This window comes from Schistocerca americana, chromosome 6 (genome assembly GCF_021461395.2).
Source record: "Schistocerca americana isolate TAMUIC-IGC-003095 chromosome 6, iqSchAmer2.1, whole genome shotgun sequence".
Taxonomy (NCBI): Eukaryota; Metazoa; Arthropoda; class Insecta; order Orthoptera; family Acrididae; genus Schistocerca; species Schistocerca americana.
In genome coordinates, this window is record NC_060124.1 from 567,839,609 (window position 1) to 567,865,266 (window position 25,658).

Sequence of the window (25,658 nt, forward strand, 5' to 3'; positions counted from 1 at the left end):
TGGAACTGGGACGACATCCGAGATGGTGCAAGAATATTTTCCAGAGGGAGCAGATCTGAGGATTTTGATGGCCACGGCAGCACCTCAGCATCACGCAGACAGTTCACAGAGACACATTCCATCTGTGGACGAGCATTGTCTTGTTGAAAAATAGCATCACAATACTTCCGTTGCAGCTCTAATCATTTCCATACGCGCCGACGTCGTGTCGATATCGTGTACAAAGTTACACCGACATCCGACCGTGTCTTCTTGGTTTTTCAGAAGCAGTGTACGTGAATGCTAATTAAATTCGTCACAACAAAATTTGAGAACAGGTGTCCTAATCTATAGTTAGGCGAGGAGGAGAGAAAAATAACGGAGGGTGCACCATTCAAGAACTTGTAGGCGATCAACATGTAGCAGTCCACAGACTCTTATCAAGTATACATAACATGTAAGCGGACTCGTTCTGGATCTATTCAGTAAAACAGCCAAGGCAAGGGTCTGTGGGTCATACAAGTAAGTAACTAACTAGGAAGAAGTGTGTCTTGCCTGTGTCGACGGGCAAACATAGTACGGCCGATACTGTATCAGCTGGATTACAAACATACTGACGGTAAAACTTCGTGCATTTAAACTAATACAGGTAAGGCTATGGGAAAACAGAAAGAAAACAGGAGATGTATAAGCCGATAAATCTAAATACTAATTATCTAGGCTATCTAACGCCCGTAAACCACTGACCACAATAATGTTCAGACGAATAGAAAGTGAAGTTCAGTTTTGTCTGATAAAAGTGAAACATAAAGAACGGAAGGTTCGCGTTCGGAAGGTAGGCTTTGAGCGTACTCCTGCTGCTACTTCATTAACACTTTCAATAAATAATGTATAGAGTACATCGAAACCAACGACTTACAGAAAAAAAAGAGAACAGATGAGTAGTAATACGCTTAAATGATTACGTTTTCATAGACATCACCTCTCTAATGGAATGAAGACAATTTTAATTTGTGCTGGACCGGTAATCGAACTCGGGTTGTTCGCTTATCGCGAGCGGTCGCTTCACATGTAGGCTACCCGACCAAGCTTCACGGCCGGTCCAAACCTTCCATATATCGCCAGTCACGTATCTACAACCTGCACTCGTACATCCATGATGTATATTCCCGTGCAGACGAGGCTTTTAGTTGAATGGTGCGTGCTCAGTGTCTGCAGATGAATCCGATACTGCACTGCTTGTGTTGTTATAAAACTGCAGTGCTTTGTTCGGTCGGACACGCATACACTCATGCACGTATGTACGAAGGAGACCTACATCATGCATCTAAATAATACAGCTACTACAATGTCGGTTCTTCTTTGTCTGGGAAGCAAGATTACACAGCACAGTTGGGGAAAGGGGGGAAATGGTGAAGCGAAAGTAAACTTTCTTATCAAAGACGTTCAGCTGCTGTCTCACTATATTGTGAAAATTTGGGAATTTGTGGTGTGTTTCTATGGGACCAAACAGCTGAAGTCATCAGTCCCTAGGCTAAAACACTACTTAATCTAACTTAAACTAATGTACGCCAAGGTCAACACACACGCCCATATTATATTGGGATTGTGGAAGGATTTACTGATAGTGTGCATCTCGACAAACTGTTGTGTTAAAACTAAGGCGAACCATGGGAATACCGCAGAATGAAGTAACGAGATGATCAGTGACGTAATAAAGGTCATAGAAGATTGAATGAAAAGTGTGTATTAAAGAGGCACTGCAACGATCAGACCAACCACATGTATAACAGAACCCTCACCAGTGAAAGCGAAACTTCAACAAATCATCAACCATTGGGTCGAATAAGAAATGAAAGTAGCGGTTCAATAAGTGATAAAATTCGTAGTGGCAGGGAAAGCACACATATGTACTGAAGGTTATGGAGGATGTAGCGTAGAGAGAAGGAACATCACTGTTTCACGACATCGGGGTGACTAGAGACGGAGTATAAACTCGGCCTGTGTCAAGGATGGGGAGGGAAATCGACCTTGCCCTTTCAAAGGAACCATCTCGGAATCTGCCCCGAGCTATTTTGGGAAATAACGGAGCACCTAAATCTGGATGCCCTGAGGTGGATTTGAACAGTCGTCCTCCCGAATGCGAGTCCATTGTGCCAGTCACAGCGCCACCTCGCTAGGTAATAGGCAGATGTCTGGATGTAACAACAGACAAGATGCAGAATGAGATGGACGACAGCAACAAGGCTGTCGGAAGCGTCAGGGGGAAAAACTGTAATAGTGCGATGGTAAGGTAACGAACAAGAGAGCAAATGTCATTTTCCAGATCCGCTAAATTTCTCATGTTTGCTAACGTTATCAGCCTGGTTATGTTTGGCAAATTGTGAACTCATCTCCAGTTCGTTAAGACTGGTAGTTGAAAGGTAGCCGCCTCAACATAAGGCCATCTTATCTCCGAAGAAAAGGGCAACTCCGGAAAACTATTGACATAATCGTGTCAGACGTACGCTTATCGCTCAAAGGTCGCCAGTCCATCAAAGCTCAATCCTCTTATCACATTTTGCTACTTAATGTTCCTAAAAACCGTCCAGTGTAGGAAATAATGGTTTACGAATCCACGTTTGCTGACTGCGAATTTCATCTTACAAACGTATGGAAATTCAAAGATTGCGTAAGGTAGTTTCAAATGTCATCCAGATATTTATACGTAAATAAATATTTCATTAACCTCTTCTCATGTTAAGCACTGTCTAAATTACGTTTTTCAGGTATTTGTAATAATCTCCCGATGTGCCTTCTTTAAGTAAGGTGGTAAGTAGCACCTGTAAATGGAAAGTTCTTGTTATAGGTGCTCATAGATTCCAATTTGTTCGGGATCCATAAGATTTTTGCGAATTCAGATCTTTTTTTACGAATGACTCTAAACTTACTGTCGCTTAAAAATAGCACTCTCTGACCTACTGTGGTGGTGAAAGGTTTTGCAAGGTCCCGAGTTCGAGTCTCGGTCCAGCACACAGTTTCAATCTGCCAGTAAGTTTCAATAGATATCGTATGTCAGAAACAATAGAAGGTGACAACACACATCTTTGGCGAACGTTTCGAACAGTATGATATCAGTCTATCCAGTGGTCGTTTACAGTCATTTCCACACAAGTAAAAGCAGCAGTAACTGTTTCAAAGTTCGTGTAATTACCTATAGTGAAATTATACATAACAATACGGAAATGGGCATTTACTGCGTGAATTAAATTAAATACTATGCGTTTGCTTCGCTCAACAACAGATGTAAAAACGTCGCCTTATGGTTCAACAAAGGGGTGAGGCCTGCATGTTCGTGAACGAGGATATGTGAAAAATGGCAAGAACAAAACGATTTGATTGCAGCATTCAAAGAAACTGTCCTCAGATAATTGGTTAAAATTCATAATGAAGCGGAAGCGACAATGTACAGTAGCAGTAGTTTACTTAAGATACAGCGTATCTGATGGGAATATTGCACAACCAATAAGCTCTCATCCTTCAGCGATGGTCCCTACATATGGAAGTCAAATGTAGGTTTACAGTATACCAAAAAATAAACAATATGTCCGAAGACCATCGATGATGAATACATTGAACAGACAAATAAAAATGGAGAATAATTGAGACTACCAAATTTGAAATTCTACCAGAAATTAAATTTCCGTCTTCAACGAAATAAAACCACGAAATTGCTAGAACGTAGTTCCTGCGACATTCCTCACTGAGGTCGTGGTGTGTGATTAGCGCATCGAAATAATATATATTTTAATCACAAAGGTAATGCGATTGGGGTAGGTCTATGTATAAATACTTCTCCCCTATGTTGATAATATATGTCTCCCATGTATCTGATACAGCGGGAGTAGAAAGTTCGTTTTTTGTTTACTTTTGGTTTTGGCTCTGAGCACTATGGGACTTAACATCTGTGGTCATCAGTCCCCTAGAACTTAGAACTACTTAAACCTAACTAACCTAAGGACATCACACACATCCATGCCCGAGGCAGGATTCGAACCTGCGACCGTAGCAGTCGCGCGGTTCCGGACTGCGCGCCTAGAACCGCTAGACCACCGCGGCCGGCAGTTTTGGTTTTAACGTCTCTACTTTTTTACTTGGCTGTGGCGATGATTAGTTGACGGACATTCCGATTTTGCCGGAAGATGCGTAATTGAACTGATTTCATTTAATGTGCGTTCACAATAAATGTTGCATGTCCTCTGACAGAGCACAGTATTCGTATTTTGTTTCCTCTAGATACTACAATTCATGTGTTTTGCCTTATTATGGAGACTTTATTTATGAAGCATATCTTGATTTTTTCGATGAATGGCTGACCGAGGTGTCTGCTTGTTACTCATTATATGGATATGAATAGCAGCACACAGGTTCGACAGGAATCACGAATACAATATAATTAGTAAATTGTGGTGCTTGCATTTCGCCAGACAATGTTGTCCGTTTCAAGACTCACCGTCTGTGGCGACCCCGATGACCGTGGCCCACAGCAGGAAACTCCAGGCTCGTCTCCCCTTCATTTCAACTGCCGCTTTAAGGAAGTCACTGGTGTTGCTCCACTGCACTGGTGGTGAACATCAAACAAAGACACTCGGGCAGGGCTTCGAGGTAACCAAGCCTTAGCACTAGGTTCGCATCAACCGACAGTTCTGAGGTGCTGTGTGAGTTACTTATAAGCGAATAATTTACTCTCGTAAAGGTGTATCAGCAGCTTTGCTGGAAACTCAAGACACATACTCTGTAAGCTATTTTGCGAACATATGTGAAACTATGAAAATACTGCAAGGTCCTTTTAGGATAGTCTGTATCCCAATATTCAAGTTATTTTTCATTTTTTTCTTGAGGTATCCTTGTATGTAACGGCAAGAAGGAGTGAATGACTGAAAAACATTCGGTAACTATCGCAGAAGAATCGTGCGAAGATGGAGACAATTTGCCGATATTTGGGTATTGTTGCTGAGACAGCACTCCTGTATGCAAAGCAACAAGTGTTTCTGAAGCAACGGAGGAATTGCAGAACCGGAAAAAAAGAATCACTATGCCGGTATTGTGTCGGAGTCGCTCAGTCGTTTAGCATGAAACGCGAGTTCGCTACCGAGCAAAATAAGAAAATACAGAACACACGTTAAACTTCGGACACTGTGCCAAAATCGGACGTCGCTGGAGTGGCAGTTCCGTATACAAAGCAACAAGTGATGCTGAAATATAGAAGAAATTGCGGGAAACGCGACGGAAGGTTCGCGGCGAGTCTGGACCTCTACCTCACGTCCTGATGCCTTTCGCTGTAGTAGCGGACGGTAAACTCGACTGCCCGTTTCCACTGAGTGACTCGCTCTACATCCGCGTTTGCACCTGCGCGGGGTTGTCACGGGAGCGCAGCGACAGGGGCGTCCGTTATGGTGGTAGCACTGCGCACAGTGGCGGCTGCGGTGCCGGCGCTGCTGTCCCCTCGCGTGAGGCGCGGACCGCAAGACTAGTGCCGCCTGTTCTGCATCCGACGCGCGTCGCGTCGCCTGCGGCCAGCTCCGCCGGTGGGATGGGGGGAAGCGCGCCGCGCCGCGCCGCGCCGGGCCGTTCTGCGCACGCGCGAGCCGCCTACCGCACGCGCCACGCGCTCCGGATGACGTAGCGTGCGTGTCGCGTCAACCCGCAAGCGCGCGTGCTGCTGCGGCGGAAATTTCGCGTTTGCGACTCCACCCTTTCTCTCTCTCTCTCTCTCTGTCTCTCTCCCCGTATCTCTCCCTCTGTCTCTGTCTCATTTTTCTCTCTTTTCACTGTGAAACCAGGTACACGGCCCGCGGCTGATGCACGAATGTAGCGAAAAAAAAGAAGAGCCCTTAGTCTTTATTTTTATTAAAAAAAAATACAGGAACACGCGCAGACCTGGTCTGGGAGAGAATCGTGCAGCGGTTGAAAAGGGTTTTACGAAGAACACCGCGCCACTACCCGGAGCGCTCGTTTTAATTAAAAGGATAGCTGGTGTTCCTTTAGATTAGACCGCGTGAGTGCCGAGGGGCGCCACTGTCGCTTGCGTGCAAAAGCGTTCATCGGAACTATCGCACACAGCTCTCGAAGACGCGTGTCGAGTTGAAAGAAAGCTCTCTCGTCGATTTCTCCCTTCCTTGACCACTAATTAGAAGTGTGTTCAAGTGCGTTCCCTTCGTGTAGTGGCAGGGCTCCGAAGGGCGCTCAGAGGGGCTTAACTAAGCGGATCGGCATTAAAATTGCATCCTCTGTCAAATTCAGTTTTTTGCCACTATAAAGTTACCGCGCAACATGTGTGCTTCTGACAAATTCTCATTTCCTTTTGTATCTCTTTTGAAGCTGAAGATGTGTGTTAATCGGCAGTGCTCATTCAGAGAAGTACATGTAGATATTCGTTGTGAATGAGACATGCATTTAAATTTATTTGGGGGAATTTAAGAGATTCACTGACATTCGTGTGCGACAGAAAAGCCAAAGGTCAAATGCATACAGAATGGCAAACCCTTGAAAGAGCACATGGGTGTACGTAATCTTCGTGCTTTATCATACTCTCAGGTGATGCTGAAATATATGAAATAAGTATAGCCCTTTTTTGCTCATTTGTGAAATGTGCCATATTCAAAACTCATACTGCTATATAAGGACCAGTGGTTGTTAACGTTCTTGCCAAAAATATTGAAGTTATTGGCCTATTTACTTAAAATTTTTACACAACATTCTAATAAACAAATTGGACAGACATAGTGTACATTCCTATCTAAGATATATGACACATAAATACACATAACAGGGAGGGGCTCTTAGCAAAAATTTCCCAAAGACGCAGTGTTCTAATACTCATTCACATGCACACAGTCTACATATTTTTTTTAACAAAAAATGTACAAATAATATCTACACAATACTCTAATAAACAAATTGGACAGACATAGTGTACATTCTTATCTAACATATATGACACATAAATACACCTAACAGGGAAGAGCTGTTAGCAAAAATTCCCCAAAGATGCAGTGTTCTAATACACATTCAGATGCACGCAGTCTACATATTTTTTTAACAAACAATGTACAGGTTGTGATGAGACACAAACTGCGAGAGAGCTGATGCTATATTCAGCAGTCCTGTGAAATTGTGCGTTTCCGTCTTCTTTCTCGCAGTCCTTTTTACCTATGACGTCAGGGTGTTTAAACCATTACAGAAATTTTTTCTCCCAAATGTATTCCTTCTTATTATATTTTTGTGTTTATTCATTTATTTAACCTGATGTTACATACAGTTTTAAACAAAAGTTGTATACAGAAATATGTGTTGTTTTTTATTCTTCCTCGCTGCCCCTTTCGACAGAAAACAGGAAAACTTGTATTTATGGCTTATTCGCATATAATTAGAACACTAGCACGGAATCTGAATCGTCCGAAACTGTGTATTGCTACCCGTTTCCAGATTTACACAATGCGAAATACTGTTACTGAAGCTGCCATCGCCGGCCAAAGTGTCCGTGGGTTCTAGGCGCTGCAGTCTGGAACCGCGCTGCTGCTACGGTCCCAGGTTCCAATCCTGCCTCGGGCCTGGATGTGTGTGATGTCCTTAGGTTAGTTAGGTTTAAGTAGTTCTAAGTTCTAGGGGACTGATGACCTCAGAAGTTAAGTCCCATGGTGCTCAGAGCCATTTGAACCATTTTTTTGAAGCTGCCATCCTCACAAGGTCAACAGCTGGGAAACTCTTTCAGACGACGTATACCAATGATCCCACCTTATTTACCCATTCATATTTGAAGGGACTTCTATTCCCAACCAAGGTTTCGTTGGCAATAACAATAAAACACGGGGGGGGGGGGGGTAGTGGGGGGGGGGGGGAGATGGTGAACAGAGGGACGGTGAAGAGAAGATTAGGATGTATAACCAATTACTATACATATTTAGCAATTGCCGAGCGTCGCCCTGTTCGCCAGTAAAATATGATTTCTTTTTGCCCTTGCATCACTCTTTTTCTACATCTGCCTCTACACGGATACTCTGCAAATCACATTTAAGTGCCTGGCAGACGGTTCATCGAACCACCTTCACTATTCTCTATTATTCCAAACTCGTGTAGCGCGCGGGAAGAATGAACACCTATAACATTCCGTACGAGCTCTGATTTCCCTTATTTTATCTTGATGATCGTTCCTCCCTACGTAAGTCGCTGTCTACAAAATATTTTCTCATTCCGAGGAGAAAGGTGATGATTGGAATTTCGTGAGAAGATTCCGTCGCAACGAAAAACGCCTTTCTTTTAATGATGTTCACCCAAATCCTGTATCATTTCTGTGACACTTTCTCCCATATTTCGCGATAATACAAAACGTGCTGCCTTTCTTTGAACTTTTTCGATGTACTCTGTCAGTCCTATCTGGTAAGGATCCCACACCGCGCAACAGTATTCCAAACGTGGACGGACAAGCGTAGTGTAGGCAGTCTCCTTAGTAGGTCTGTTACATTTTACACCTAGGTATTTAGTTAAATTTGCGGGTCTTAGATTAGACTGATTTATCGTGTAACCGAAGTTTAACGCGTTCCTTTTAGCACTCAAGTGGATGACCTCACACTCTTCATTATTTAAGTTCAACTGCCACTTTTTGCACCATTCCGATATTTTGCTAATTCGTTTTGCAGTTTGTTTTGACCTTCTGATGACTTTATTAGTGGATAAACGACAGCGTCATCTGCAAACAACCGAAGACGGCCGCTCAGATTGTCTCCCAAATCGTTTATATAGGTAAGGAACAGCGAAGGGTCCATAACACTACCTTGCGGAAAGCCATGAGTCACTTTATGATGGGGATCGTAAAACTGTGAGTTTGAGACTGGGTGGAAATGTGAGTGAAAGATGACTGTAGTAGCTGATTGATTCACTCACATAAGTGTGCAAATGAGTGTCAGCAGCTGAATTTCACTCACAATAATTAGTTAACAAATACCACAGATCATTTCTTATTTGTCCTTATGGCTCACGAACTGAATGCGCACTGCATATTTACGTTACACAGTGACCAGCTTCCTTTTCCAATATTTCATGTGTTGACTAGCTTCTATTTAATGTCCTCTCTAGTGCCACAAATTATCTCTGATTAGTTAACATCTGTCAGCTTGTGTTATGAGAACGAGTGGAGGGGCAAGCAGAGGTTTTCTTTAGAGGTCAGTGCTGTGGGACTGATTCGCTTAGCCTCTCCAGAGTTATCTGTTCTTTTCTTTCAGAGTGAGATCTTCACTCTGCAGCGGAGTGTGCGCTGATATGAAACTTCCTGGCAGATTAAAACTGTGTGCCCGACCGAGACTTCAACTCGGGACCTTTGCCTTTCGCGGGCAAGTGCTCTACCATCTGAGCTACCGAAGTACGACTCACGCCCGGTCTCACAGAGCACTTGCCCCCGAAAGGCAAAGGTCCCGAGTTCGAGACTCGGTCGCGCACACAGTTTTAATCTGTTCTTTTCTTACCCACGAATCAGAGCGTTTCCAACTTTCTGACACTGGAAACTTTCTCTAGAACTTTTTTCCCTCCCTTTTCAAATACGCGACCCCTTTCCAAGTGAAAATATTCTGGTGATCCCCAGAATCATAATAAAAGTATGTCAGTGATTTCAAAAACAACGTATTTGATTTTCTTTCTACTGCTACTATACTGATCTAGAAATGAAGTGCAGTGTGAAAAGAGGTCGCAGTGCTCTGAGGGCAGAGACATAATCAAATTCTTTGCCGTGGTAGAGCCTTGGGGGTGAAAAGGGGTCAGCGGAGGCATAGTCGCACGTTTTCGATCACCTTTCGAGTACGCCAGCAAGTACGGACGTGATTCTTGTCTTCGTGCTTCGCTCTGAGCGAGCATAAAACTGACAAGTTTCGTAAAAGAACTGTACGACCCTCCAAGTTTGTTACAAGTGGCAGTGGCGGAAGCGAATCAAAATCGAAAAAAAAGAGTTTATGACGACAGTTATCTCGCAGCTGCGACCGTGACCCTCTGAGCAAGGCTTGGCGTAACACAGGTTGCCCTAGAATATTCGAGGCAGATAGTGCCTTGGCGAATCAGAGCCGTTCCCATACTTAGCAATCGGCCATTGGAACCTTCCAAACCAAAAGCCTCCAAAAAAGCGCTCTGTGGGTCATAAGACCTCCAGTGGCCATCTTAAAACTTAACCGTGTTTCTAACACTTAAATAGCTACACCTGATCTTCCTCTGAAACACAGATTAAAATGTTCGTTGGGTGGTTTGGTTAAGTGTTATTTGTGTTGTAGAATTTCATTCCATTCAGTGTCTACAACGTTCGGTTGTGTTATGATTTCGCCGGCCGTTGTGGCCAAGCGGTTCTAGGCGCGTCAGTCTGGAACCGCGCGACCGCTACGGTCGCAGGTTCGAATCCTGCCTCGGGCATGGATGTGTGTGATGGTCTTAGGTTAGTTAGGTTTAAGTAGTTCTAAGTTCTCGGGGACTGATGACCTAAGTTGTTAAGTCCCATAGTGCTCAGAGCCATTTGTTATTATTTCATTTCGGCGGACGGATTTAGTTGATTTACGAGAGATACATGTGGACAAACACTTTGCTTTGCTCGCTATAGGGCTGCAGAAATATCGAGCCATTCTGCCTCCAGGGCTGTCAATAAGTGGAGGATTTTCTGCACGAGCTGACATCTCGATTATGAGACGTAATTGAACGACGGGATTCATTTCCAGTGATCTCAGAGGCCGCATCATTCGCTCGAACTGCCCAGAATGTTCTTTAAACTATTCGCAGACAAATGTGGCCCGGTCATCCATAAAAATTCCATCACAGTGCGGGAAAATAAAGTCATGAATGGCAGCAAAATATCTCCAGGTAGCCGAACACAACTATTTACAGTAAGTGAGCGGTCCAGTTGGACCAGAGCACACAGTCTATTCCAAGATAACACAGCCTACACCATTGTGGAGCCACCACAAGATTGGTTTAAATAGCTCTAAGCACTATGCGACTTGACATCTGAGGTTATCAGTCCCCTACACTTAGAACTACTTAAGCCTAACTAACCTAAGGACATCAGACACATCCACGCTCGAGGCAGGATTCGAACCTGCGACCGTAGCAGCAGCGCGGTTCCGGAACGAGGTGCCTAGAACCGCTCGGGCATACCGCCCGGCTTCACAAGCTTGCAAAGTACATTGTTCACAACAATGGTCCGAGATTTCGTGGGGTCTGTACTACGCTAGAACCGTACCGTCAGCCCTTACCCGCTGGAATCAGGACTGATATGTCCAGGCCGCGGTTTTTCGGTCCTCTAGGGTCCTACCAATATTGTCACGAGCCCAGGAGAGACGCTAATGGCGATGTTGTGCTATAAGCAAAGGCACTCGTCTGCTGCCACAGACCATTAACGCCAGATTTCGCCGCTCTGTCCTAACGGATATATCCCGCATTGATTTGTAGGCATGTTTTACGTAGTGCTGCTTGTCTCTTAGCACCGACAACATTACGCAAACACCGCTTCTCTCGCTCGTAAAGTGAAGGCCATCGGGCACAACGTTGTCATTGGTGAGAAGTACTACTTGAAAGTTGGTTTTCTCGTTACACTTTTGAAGCTGTGGATGTCGGAATATTGAATTCACTAACGATTTAAGAAATGTAACGTTCCATAGGTATAGTTCCAACTACCCTTCCGAATTCAAAGGCTGTTAATTCGGGTCGTGAGACCATAATTACATCGGAAACCTTTTCACATGCATCATCTGAGTAAAAATGACAGCTGCACCAATGCACTACCGCCGTGTGTATGTGTGCATATCACTGTCCTATTACTTTTGTCGCCTAGGGTAATTGCCACAGACATTGTCACAAATGTTCTTAGCACATTTCTCCCATCGTGGTGCCAGTTTCAATATGCTCTGTTCGTAGACTACCGGTTAGCCATCTGCAGACTGCTGATTTCACATACACATTTGTCACAAAGCGATGGTCGACCAGGAAGTTCTTTATGGAAACAAATGGATGAAAGTCTGAAAGTGCAAAGTCGGGACTCATGCTGGAGCACCTGGCACCCCAAATTTGGAAATTTTCCCACGATCAGGAGCAGCAAAACGGGGGCGATCGTTGTCATGAAGAAGTGTGACACCGTCAGTATTAATATTGTTGCGCTTGTCACGAAAAGCGAGACACAACCAAAGTTTAATAATGTTTGCTGTAGCATTCACAGTGGTCCAGTGTTCAGCAAAGTCCACCAGTAATGCACCATGCATATCCTAGAACACTATCATAAGCATTTACCCTGCAGAATGAGTCACTTACATTTTTTTTTGTTTCTTTTTCGTACGGGGAACCAGTATGTTTCCACTCCAATGAGGCCTGCTTGGTAGCGAACTCGTAGTGGTACATCGACGATTCACCACCAGTTATGATTCCTTTCAGGAAGTCATGCATTTCTGCGGCTTAAAGCGTCAGGTGATCCAAGTGTCAGGTGATCATTCGTTGGCCCTTCTCGTTGTCTGTCAGGTTCTTAAGCACCCAGAAAGCAACAAATTTACGAAATTTCATCGTATGATGAACAATATCGTACACCGCACCATACGAAATTTTGAATTGCTGTGACATGTCGGTTCAAAATTGCCTCCTCAATGACTCCGACATTCTGCCTGATTACAGCTGTTTGCGGTTGCCCGGAGCGTGACGAATCACTAAGTTCACACGGCCCCAGTGGAAGAATGCACACCAGTCGGAGACATAGGTACGATCCAGTCAATCATCCCCATACACGCCACTCATGTCCCTGTGAATTTCACTCGTTTTACACCCTTGGCGTACAAATACCGAACTACACTTCACTGCTCTTCACAATTTGACGACAGGTACATCCACTACATGTTTCTTTCAGAGTTCAGGCTTCTCTCGTTGCCCATGAAAACAAAATACCCCCTGCAACGCAGACTTCACACTATATCGTGATAAAATTTCAACATTTCAGCTGTAGTACAATCGGAGTGAAAAACTGTTGTGCTTTAGTTTCCGATCCTCCTTCGTACTTACATACATTATGCGATCGTTAAAATAAATCATTCGGTCTCTCCCCCAGTAGCTGACGAAATGTTTGCCATCCCACTTCCAGCTGATATCCGCTAACTGCCTTTTCGTCCCGGAAAATTGCCCTACATTCGGTATACGTTGTGAGCAAAATTTTATGTTTTATTTTGTGAAGAGAAGAATAAAACTGATTTCTCTGCAGTCCTCCACTTTTTGTAAAACGTCGTACTTTAGTTATCTAGAATTTACGGTCTCTGGCATGCGTAGGAGACCTTAGATTTTTCCTGTTTTTAGCGATGTGTGTAGATGTAATCAGGACGCCATAGGGGTTGGAGTTCTCAATCTGAAAAATTGACCTATAGAAAATCAGCATGATAGTTTTAAAATGTTTGAATCAAAAGTAAATCCTAATGAAGCGTCTGTACCTACGAACGCAAGGAATAAGATCGTTGATAATAGCCCAGATAAGGGGTTAAATACATTATTACATTATCATAAATCGAAAATATATTACATTTTTGTTCATAACAGTTTACTGATGTTCGTTAAACAGGGTGTAAACTGTAAATGTAAGTAATTGTCTCAGATGCAGAGTTCACTAGCACTGAAGATAGCCAATAAGATTTCAGCGCGCACAAATTCAAGCAGCCTGCCAAACACAGTGACGTCAGACGTGTTCTTTGTTTGCTTCACTCAAACCCAACAAACATATCTTTTGCACGACTACCTTAAATTTATCACTTCCTACAAAGGCACATTTAACTCATAACAAGCATTTGAACAAATGACAACTCTGGGCCCCACAGGTGTCTGTGAATTACTGGAATTAAGCGCGTGAAAATGCTTGAACTTTCGAGCTCAACGACCTGATTGGTTAACTTCTACGATGAAAATAACTCGGGAACTGCGCAACGTATCCAATTTATTTCTTAACAAATAATTCTCAGCACAAACTCCCCTGCTACCCCCTTTCAAGCTTTTCAGATTGTTTCTGACTACCCTGTATGCAGGATATTATTACGAACTTTCAGGGATGACGGAGAGGAACAATTGTATCATTTTGAGGTAAGAAATCCTGGTCCAGGAACGACCGAGTCGGAAGTTACCTGCGAGAGAGGAATGTAAGTACCTTTTTTGTTGTTGCAAAGATTGTAGGGTAGGTAATAGCGACGAGCACATAGGCATAGATGTTGAACTAATAACTCAGCTAAGCCAATGCAAATGGCGTATTGTGCACCGACAAGAGCAGTCCTGGTGTACGATGCCTATACTGTACCATATAGCTGTCCCTGTTTTCACGTTGAAGTACTGTCGTCTATTGTCGTCTAAATAGACATTGACCTGATGACGGAACTTGCAGACGTGATTTTCGTGTATAGGTATGCGGTAGAGAAGCACGAAAGTTGAACAGGACCAAATACCTGCGTAGAAAAAATCCAGATAACACTACGTTTCCGAGACTGTTCCAAAGATTCAGTGAAACGTGAGAATTGGTACGTCCGAGGGGATGACGAATTACAAAGACTCCCAATTTAGAAGATGCAGTGCTTTCTCGAATGGGTGAGATGCCTGAAACCAGCACTCGATCAGATGCCTAGGAGACGAATGCTTCGCAGAGTAATGCTTGACGAGTTTTATGGGAAATGTTATGTGTCTCCCTTCCATAGAAAGTGCAGGCTTTGACTCATGCTGACATTTGGCCACGGTGTCGTGTTCATCCAAACGCTCTTGCAAAGGCTTATACACTCCTGGAAATGGAAAAAAGAACACATTGACACCGGTGTGTCAGACCCACCATACTTGCTCCGGACACTGCGAGAGGGCTGTACAAGCAATGATCACACGCACGGCACAGCGGACACACCAGGAACCGCGGTGTTGGCCGTCGAATGGCGCTAGCTGCGCAGCATTTGTGCACCGCCGCCGTCAGTGTCAGCCAGTTTGCCGTGGCATACGGAGCTCCATCGCAGTCTTTAACACTGGTAGCATGCCGCGACAGCGTGGACGTGAACCGGATGTGCAGTTGACGGACTTTGAGCGAGGGCGTATAGTGGGCATGCGGGAGGCCGGGTGGACGTACCGCCGAATTGCTCAGCACGTGGGGCGTGAGGTCTCCACAGTACATCGATGTTGTCGCCAGTGGTCGGCGGAAGGTGCACGTGCCCGTCGACCTGGGACCGGACCGCAGCGACGCACGGATGCACGCCAAGACCGTAGGATCCTACGCAGTACCGTAGGGGACCGCACCGCCACTTCCCAGCAAATTAGGGACACTGTTGCTCCTGGGGTATCGGCGAGGACCATTCGCAACCGTCTCCATGAAGCTGGGCTACGGTCCCGCACACCGTTAGGCCGTCTTCCGCTCACGCCCCAACATCGTGCAGCCCGCCTCCAGTGGTGTCGCGACAGGCGTGAATGGAGGTACGAATGGAGACGTGTCGTCTTCAGCGACGAGAGTCGCTTCTGCCTTGGTGCCAATGATGGTCGTATGCGTGTTTGGCGCCGTGCAGGTGAGCGCCACAATCAGGACTGCATACGACCGAGGCACACAGGGCCAACACCCGGCATCATGGTGTGGGGAGCGATCTCCTACACTGGCCGTACACCACTGGTGATCGTCGAGGGGACACTGAATAGTGCACGGTACATCCAAACCGTCATCGAACCCATCGTTCTACCATTCCTAGACCGGCAAGGGAACTTGCTGTTCCAACAGGACAATGCACGTCCGCATGTATCCCGTGCCACCCAACGTGCTCTAGAAGGTGTAAGTCAACTACCCTGACCAGCAAGATCTCCGGATCTGTCCCCCATTGAGCATGTTTGGGACTGGATGAAGCGTCGTCTCACGCGGTCTGCACGTCCAGCACGAACGCTGGTCCAACTGAGGCGCCAGGTGGAAATGGCATGGCAAGCCGTTCCACAGGACTACATCCAGCATCTCTACGATCGTCTCCATGGGAGAATAGCAGCCTGCATTGCTGCAGAAGGTGGATATACACTGTACTAGTGCCGACATTGTGCATGCTCTGTTGCCTGTGTCTATGTGCCTGTGGTTCTTTCAGTGTGATCATGTGATGTATGTGACCCCAGGAATGTGTCAATAAAGTTTCCCCTTCCTGGGACAATGAATTCACGGTGTTCTTATTTCAATTTCCAGGAATGTAACTGATCATTACTTTTCTGCTTATACATTCACGCATGAAACCCGTTTCACCTGAGTTGGAATACTGCACAGTCGCAACTCTCATGTTTGAGCCGATGAGCAACCCCACGGTACAGTTCTGAAGAGCCAGCACCACATATTATCCGTTGACGTGTGGTCAAGAATAGTCAGTGATGATGCGCTAGGCCACGTTTCTTCTTCCTCTTCACTTAAATGCACCATTGTACATAGCGTTTGTCAGAGACATGCTACGTAGTTTCCAGGAAAATATCCTACTTTCTATTCGTCAACGGATGTGGTTCCAACATGACGGTGCCCCACTGTGCTATGGACTGAGTGTTCGTGAATATTCCCTTAAAATTGGCTTGGCGCAGGAACTCCTGTTTCGCGGCCAGCACGTGCATCTGAACTCACCCCACTTGATTACGTCTGGTAAGGCCACGTACAAATTCGTGTATAGGAGACGCCTGTCAAGACTGAAGAAGATCTCCTTGCAAGAATGTGTCTGTGACACTGTTCAAATGACACAGGCGATACTAGAACGGGTATGACACGACTTCGTGCTGCGATGCCATACCTGCACTGATACTGGGGGGGGAGACATTCGAACAACTGTTGTAGGCGTAGCAGTTCGTGAAGCTTAAGTAGGTAAATGAAATTCATTGCTGCTGTGCCACAGAATTCTGATTTTCAGTCTCTCTGACAAGTTGCATGCGCCATTATTAGTCCATCAACAGGGAAAATTATCTGAGGGTATTGGTGAGAACTCAGCGGAAATTATGTATGTCATGTTCAGGGTTCGGAACTTGGGATCGGAAGTTGGAACTATTAGTTTGAGCGCTGTGCGAGGCTAATGCGGAGCTTGACTAGGGTTTTGCTTATACACTTCGACACGGTGATTGAATTGAATCGGTCATAATTGTTTCAGTCAACACGGTACGAGCCATCCACTTGTGAGTGGGCTACTATCAGAGAAGCGTGCGTTAGCGAGTTCAGCTGCACACTTGTATTAGGACCGTAAAGTGATACGAAATGTGCATAGGATATTTGGCGACGACAAGACATTTACGATGACACACATCATCCGTTTCAAGGGAAAGGTGGTCTCTCCCGCGTTCGGCTGTACATAAGCAACAATTTATGGTGGGACACTAGTCAATAGGAGCTGCATTACGGTTTGGTTAATATTTCTAGTGTCATTATTTAAGTCACTTAGTGAATTACTGTAGTACACTTTGTCGATTTCATTACGAATCTATTTTCTAAGTTCTTGGATCTATGTGAATAATACAGAGAGATTAGTTTTGAAGTTCCTTATTAGAGGCAAAGAATGTTCTCGAATTGGAGAAGCACGGGGAAAGAAAAGACCATGTCCTTTCCTGGCCGTATGTTCCAAAACTGAAAATTGTAGACTGCTTTCGTGCTCACCAACTGCTCAAATTCACTAACATTTATCTCATCGGCTTATGGACACAAACAATGAATGGCTACAAATGTTTTCTTTTCTGTTGTTCGTGAGGAGGAAGGCACGGAGCATATTACGGGAAAATGCCCCTAACGGAATAATAAAATAACAATTATTCGCTGAAAAATATTCGTTTAAAAATAATAATGTTCAGTCTTAACAAGATATCTAATTTCACGGAATAGAACGTGACATGCGGCAGGTTTCCTCTGTTCCGGCAGACCGTCAGTAGAAATAGAATCTGAAACCAAAAATGTGGACTGTGTTTTCGATTGGTTTGTGGTCCTATTACCGGGTGGTATTTTGAGTGATATTGAACTAACCTTGTGTTATGAAGGTACGGACCTTCACAACGTCACCTATCTGAAAAGAACGTCTTATGTTGAAAGGTAAAGTAGTGCTATTAAAAGTGAAAAATGTACTCTGTACTGAGACAAAAACAATCACGCGACACTTGCTTTTATTTTCCTGTCTTTCGTTTTAACTCAATCCACTATTTGCAATTACTTATTACTGTGGTCCCTTATTAGAAAATTACATTTACCACACCACTGACAGATTGCAAGTAAAAACTAAATATCGTTTCAGCTGTAACAGATAATTAATACTGTAAATAAGATGTATTGGTACGAAATTAGAGACGTCCACAATTAGTAGGGAAAGTTCGTTGAAAGGTACATAAACTTACTAATAATGATTAATATCGTTAGTAAGTGGAATCTGATAAGTAGAAACTCGAAATATATGAATAAGACACGAATGAGTTTTCTTGATATTCAACTACTGCTGCTGTGGTTCTTATTGACACCACTGGGTCTCAGATTCGAGTAACGCCACGTTCAAAGTCACATACGACAATACGATAAAAGGGGATTATGTTCTTCGCAGTTTTCCTAAATCTGCTAAACTTAAAGCTGCACTGATTAAAAAGGACACGCAGACGATTACTTCCTTCTTCTGTAATCCGCTCGTGTGTTTCTTCTGAAAAACCTCAAGGCCTACAAATTTTGAAACTGCAATAATCCTTCCTTATTAGATATTTTCCACCACATACAGTAACCGACGGATATGACAGTCGAAAGTCTTATGGAGTTATCTTCCATGGCCGTCATGGGAAACTGCACATATAGCTTAAAAACCAGTACCAATACTTCTGTAACAACATGGGCTCTTTTCAGAGCCAAAAATATTTAATTAATACTCTGTTTCCAACAACAATAGGAAATAAAATCAATGTATATCTCGTGACAATCAGGAAGATATCCTCTCTTATGATTTTTCTTCTAGGCCGAAAGACAACAGTGTCCGAAAATTTTTCACTTTAATCGCTAATGTAATAAACTGTAGGCAGACAACTGAACTGTTCTACTGTTATTCATTGTACAGGGTGTTTTAACGTCTTTATATGAAACGTCCACTGAAGATTGATCACATCATAGGGAAGACCTTTCGTTAGAGACGAAATGTTAGCTCTCGTTTCCCCGCGACGTGAGAGTCCTTCTGTATTGGTTATCTTCTGAGAGTCAACGAGGCCTATGCAAAGGTTCAAATTGCTCTGAGCACTATGGGACTTAACTTCTGAGGTCATTAGTCCCCTAGAACTTAGAACTACTTAAACCAAACTGACCTAAGGACATCACACACATCCATGCCCGAGGCAGGATTCGAACCTGCGACCGTTGCGGTCGAGCGGTTCCAGACTGAAGCGCCCAGAACCGCTCGGCCATACCGGCCGGCAGAGGCCTATACACTCTGAAGCCTGTGCGTGCAGTGTTTGTAGCTCCTCTGTTCCACGTGAAAGGAGGAAAGTGCAAAACTAAAGTTCCTCAGTGGCTCCTAAAATATATTCGTCCGCTTATAGACACTCAGTCTTTAGGTTTTCGTTTTGAAGTTACTCTGTTAATGTACTGGAAAAATAAGTGTGGACCTGCAGCACATCAGGTTAGTAGACCTTGCTAGTTTGGTGAAAACTCGTCATTCCACGGCCGGGGAATACTGCAGGACAGCTGTCGACATCGGAAAGCGTGGGCGATCGTGTTCCCTGTGACGAGAGGTGTTGCTCACGACATGGCCTGTCACCCCCAGACGTTTCATGCAAAGAATTTGAAACTTTGAAATACCCAGTATTTGTGTAAGGATTTAACATTCATCAATCGTAATTGCTACTTTATTGTACTTGTGCTAGAGGCAACGTAACAGAAATAATGGAAATGATATTTTTAAAGAATTATTAAGTTTTGTTCTTAAAGTGAAGTCCCCATTTATTTTGAGAATACACTGTATTTAGTTCTGCACAACACACAGATGTATTTAGTTGTGTACTAGAAATAGATTCACACCTACAGTTGATTTTACTTGTACTAGCGCTAAAGGCAAAGTAACAGAAGAAATGGAAATTATATTTTTGAAGAATTATTAAGATTTTTTCCGAAAATGAAGTCCGCTTTAATTTTGAGAACACACTTTATTTAGTTCTGCACAACATATAGATGTATTTAGATCTGTACCCAGAAATAAATTCACATCTACAGTTGATGTAGTAGATGAACAGAAGTTAGTAAATATTTGGGGGTACATTTTGATGTCGACGTTAAATGGAAGACACATATTACATAGCTGTTCAAATAACTAAGCTATTTTTGCTCTTCGCACAATTACCAGTCTTGGATAGAAACGAATATACCTCCTAACATATTATGCGTATTTCCACTCATTAATGCCTTGTGGAATAAATTTCTAGGTAACATCAGTTAGAAAGAAATTATGGCCCGCAAAAAGCAAGCTATAAGAGTAATATGTCTAATTCCTGTAGCTATCTTTTGAAGGATCTACGCATTTCATCTGAGCATCACTGTACACACAAGTGAAATTCGTCATAAATAGGCCATTACAATTTGAGAAGAACAGCGATCTCGATATTTTCTGTAAAAGAGCAAATCACTTTCATTGGTCAGTATTAAAGCTCTCAGTGTCTCATAACCATGCATCAACAGGAAAGATTCATCACTTGTTAAATAACATAAAACGTGCGACATATGGTAAGGCTACTTTTGAAATTGAGTAGTGACACGTGTATCACAATCCTAGGAGTGGCTGCGGATGTGGTGCTCAGCGACAGGAAACCGCTGGCTTACCACTGTGCAGACGGCTATCAAAGGCTGCCACGAGGGAACATGGGGGGAATGTGTTGTAAAGCGGCTGCCAGGGCGCCTGAACGACCTGTTCGACGCAACCCGCCACGCTTGCCGCCTCAGACCGACAGCGGATTTGCGAAGGAGATTGGATTCCTCGGGGAACATTCAGAGACCTTTTTTCCACGGTTTCGCTTTGCTTGTCGCGGGCTTTCCATTTACCGAGCATCTCTATGTATTGTACGAGAACGAGAAATATGTGGCCTTCCGTTCTTAAACACGGTAGCACAGCGATAATAATAACGTATCGTACTGAAATATACAAAAGAATGTATTACCAAATGTTACAGAAGACACTGAAAACATATTACCACTGACCAAAAAACACTGAAGCACAGGGTATATTGGAGACTTAAACTTATTGGTTTCACGGAACACATGAACGCAACTAATACACTTTTCCACGGGATATGTTACCCCTGTAAGAGTAAGCAAAAATTCATCCACAGGTTTTGTTTGAAACAAACGTTTCCCCAAAGTTTTCAGTTTGTCCGAGGATACTACTATACTGGAATAACGGTGAAAAAATAACAATAACTCACGAAACATACGTGGCACTAAATATACAAGGAATTTATTTTCTCTTTGCCAGTGACCACAGTCAGGCAACATATTATAAATGAAACCTTCACTTCGGCCTCTAATTTCATGCTCAAGTGTCAGCTCAATATGAAGATCATTACTACATAATCGTTCCTTTTAGGAAGACATTGTGATGGTGTCAGCCATGTTTACATACTTCTGTCTTATTATCCCTATGGATCTTGTAAATATGAGATGAGGCCAGAGCCAACTTAAAAGTAACGATCATGTACTCACACACTTAATACGGAACAGTCACTTGGGCATGACATAATAGGCTGAAATCGTTAATAGTATATAAATACGTTTAATAACAGTGCAGTCAAGAAATGTTGTCGCTTGTTGGAGACTAGGCAATAAAACCTTACATTTAGGAATCCATGAAGTGGGTCTGGTATGTTGATAGAAGGTGTCAACGCTGCGCGGAGTGAAAGGAACAAGTCCATAGAGAATTCCTAACAACAAGCTTTATTTATCATGCATCGAAACATCCAACAGTAGTAACAGCACGGAGACACTATGATATTACAACTTATTAAATGTTCGTATTATACATAAAGTCAAAAATTCAGAAAAATCATGCAAAGCAATTAGTGTAACGTGTAAGAATGTATACTTTAATTCAAGGCAATGGGGAGTGATTTTCTTCAATAAACGAGTCTTTTTTTAAAAAAAAAAGAAAAAAGGGAAAAACTTCGAATTTATGGTTAAACTTCCAACAAAACTTAGCGCAAAATACAGTTTTATTTTTAAGAAGACTTTACAGGTATTTTACTTGTTCCATGGAAATACTTTATAATGTTACTTATAATCCGTCTTGATTACAAAATTTTTTATTCCACCGGTCATATGAATAAAAAATTTTGCAATCAAGACCGATAATAAGTAACATTATACAATCACTGATGGCTGCTATCCCCTCAGACATTATGTCTGTTTCTGCAGAGGAAATACTTTAGACAAAATTATTTGACAGAGAACTAAAAAGACTGGCGGCTCCGAAAAGAGATGAAATTCTTAGAATAATTTAAAACACCAAAAACATGATTTACAAGCTACGGTCTTAAAACAAAGAAAAATAGTTAGAGGTAGAATACCTGTATCAATTACAGCACTGTTGAAACTTAGCAGACATTCGGGGTCGCAGATCCACTTAGTTGGGCCTGTCACGCGCCAACGCGTTGGGCGCAGCCCAGCCGGCTTCGAAAAAACAAGTTCCGTCCACAACACACCTAACCAACTATCAGAACAGGGCCTGTTTTACGTCAACTGTGAAACCAGTCAACCTTTTGCATGCAAGATGTTTAACAAGATATTAATGTACAGCCTCGCAAACAGCCAATACGCCCGAAGTTCTTCAACATAATTGCAATACTTTAAAGCACATAAGACATTTTTATTGCAACTTCTACCATCAAATGTTTGAGTAGGAAGCTTATTGAAATACTCTGTCAGTGTGCAAAGCAGTAAAAGCACCGTTCATGATAGGGTTAAGAAAAATTACAACTTTAGAATTACAACCAAACTGGTACTGCATAATTTGAGCTGCTTGTGCACACAGTTGAGCAGAGGTAACCAATACGCAATCAAGTACTACAAGAGCAACCTCTATCAGTAATTTGGTTGGCTCACAATTAAGACTGCACACGCTAATATTCAATACAACATACTTCAAATAACATAGCAGATATTACTGGAGCCGCTTTTATAGAACTTGCAGGCAGTGGTTTTTAAATAAACCAGAATAAAGTATAAATGAAATTCTGCAATCTTAATTTGTGTTGTATCTTTAGTTAATAGTGTTTCAAATACAAGAATTACCAGTTACTGAGGTAGCAAAATTGAGATTGAAACTGGTCATTAGCAAACAAACAAAACTGGCATTAAATAGTTAATGAACTTTCATATTATTACGACACTCGGTGATTGTTTAAAACGAAAGGGACCCTGCTTGGTAATAATGTCTAACGACAATGACTACACAGGTTGCCTACACATTTTTACCTACTGCATGTTGTTATTCAAGATCGTTAGTCATGAAAGTTTGTTACGGAAATGCCACTGGGTAATGCCTATACAGTAGCTGTTGTACTCTGTCAGTCAACATTCTTACGGGGTTGTACGTGGGCGGACGACGAAGAATGTAGCCGACGACAATAATGAGCTCCTGCTGCCGTTGAGAACCACGAATCTTCTGCAGGCCACAGATAATTATGGGACAGCCAGTACAATTGCAGCTTCCTCCGCCCGTCCACATCGACAATGTTCTCAATAATCACTGGCTAATAAAATAGGTGCGCCTACACCGGCGCGATCATAACTGCACCCAGCATCTGCGGGAACGCCCAACAAACACTTCCACACTCTTTCGAGATTCAAGCTGCTGTTTCTCCTCTCTGCTCCGAGCACAACAGGGACACTACATGAGCAAAGATAGACAGCTCTACAGCTACTGCCATTGAGTTGTTGCTATCGATTCATTTGAACAAAGTTCTCTTGGCGATTACCCAGCAATTTACAAAATTGACATTATAATTAAAATCAACCATTTACATTCACAAATAAATACACTATGACGTCCATTACATACTAAATATAGTTTCTGTAATAATGCTTACAGATTCTGAATTAGCAGTATGTTACAGTGGTCACCAGATATTAAACGGTGAAAAATTTTGGCTTGTGTGAAAGTTACTTTCATCCTTAAGTTTTGCATCCCAGTGTTCATTCAAAGATGTGGGACTTACACTGCCACTATTACGAACAGAACGAAACTTAAAAATAGAAAAGGAAATTTACGATCGTTCCTAAAATACACTTTGTAATTTCTTTTCAATACATAGTTTTGATATTCAATTATAAATGAACTCTATGACGCAAAGAAATTTTACAGAGCCATACAATTTTACAGGTCGATGATTATGACTATACGAACTCCGAGACATTCAGAAGATTGAAAAATTATGTGCGTATTCTCGTAGAACACGGTACTGATCAAATACTTGCTGAGATTTGCTGAGATTCTGTCCGATATTCGCCACCTGTCTTGACACTACGGAAAATTCTCAATGTAGCTACTACTAATCTTTATCTTTCCTCCAAAGAACCACTCACTTAATTACATATGCATCTGGTCATATTGTAGAGACGTGTTCATCTGTAACGAGTGCACGTTCCCCCTGTGTTTGGAAGATACCAACATTATTAGATGTCCCCGTAGCCATGTATCTAAGGGATTATCGTGCTACAAAACTTCCTCAGTTAATTCACCATGTATTAAACTGTTGTATTACGTACTGTCGCACAAGACATAGAAAAAGGGGTGATGCACATATCACATTCGTTACCTCTTTGCAAGTTTAAAGTTTTCTTGTCGCCACGTAAATTTTCGCAGTGATAAATAGCACCTGTCAAACTGTTCGAAAATATATATGTCCCTACGAGCACATTGCCTGTAGTTATTGAGTACAAATTGACACTAAAATGAGCCTTACGCCTCGATTGCTTGTTCACTCGAGGAATTTCACTAAGTACATAGCGTAGCATCTCAAACAACATTTAAAAAGAAATACTTTAAGAGGAACAAAATATGACTCAGGTCTAGCAGTGTATTCTTGTCACACAAAAGACGCAGCTAGAGTAATTTAAATCTCTGACATCGCTTACGGTTTTCCCTCGCTACCTTCGACTGCAGACACGACGACAAAAGTTAACACCACTGTGGTTTGAACCATTATACTGACAAAAGATGAAAATTTTTTTCTTCTACGTATTGATGACGCCGTTCATGAACGGAGAAAGTAATAGACACTTATACACCGCGGAGCAGTACTAAATGCACTGACCCTATTATTTTTATTCGTCATTCTTGGCTGTAATAAATATAGCTGCAACGTATTGCATTCCACTAATAAGAGACAAAATAAGAACTGTGCAACTCCCAACGGTTTCATGGTGTCACGAAAGTTCGAGAGCTATCGCTCGAAGACGTCTACACTTAGTGTAGGAAACATCAGCTTCTTGAAGTACGAAAGTGCTATTGCTGAAGTTAGCAGGGTTTAACAAAACAAAAGAAATCCTCGTAGATGGTTTAATGCTCTTCACTTAGTAACAGATCAAGTAGGACAGACACATGGAAGAGTGTCAAAGCTTCTCGCTGCAAGCAACTAAGATGAGCGATAAAAACCGTTCTTAGATGGAAGCCTTTGTTGATAAAATAGCGCCATCAGCTCTG

The 25,658-nt window shown here is 42.8% G+C and overlaps 1 protein-coding gene across 1 annotated transcript in view; it reads right to left on the reverse strand.

Annotated features, from left to right (window-relative positions):
- The window catches only part of LOC124619548, a 347,023-nt gene extending 341,506 nt beyond the window's left edge, over nucleotides 1–5,517 (reverse strand). Inside the window, exon 1 of the mRNA XM_047146018.1 lies at nucleotides 4,472–5,517. Coding sequence (XP_047001974.1) covers nucleotides 4,472–4,535 — 64 coding nt within the window. The 5' untranslated portion in view covers nucleotides 4,536–5,517. The remainder of the gene's footprint in view (nucleotides 1–4,471) is intronic.
- Nucleotides 5,518–25,658: the final 20,141 nt, after the last annotated feature.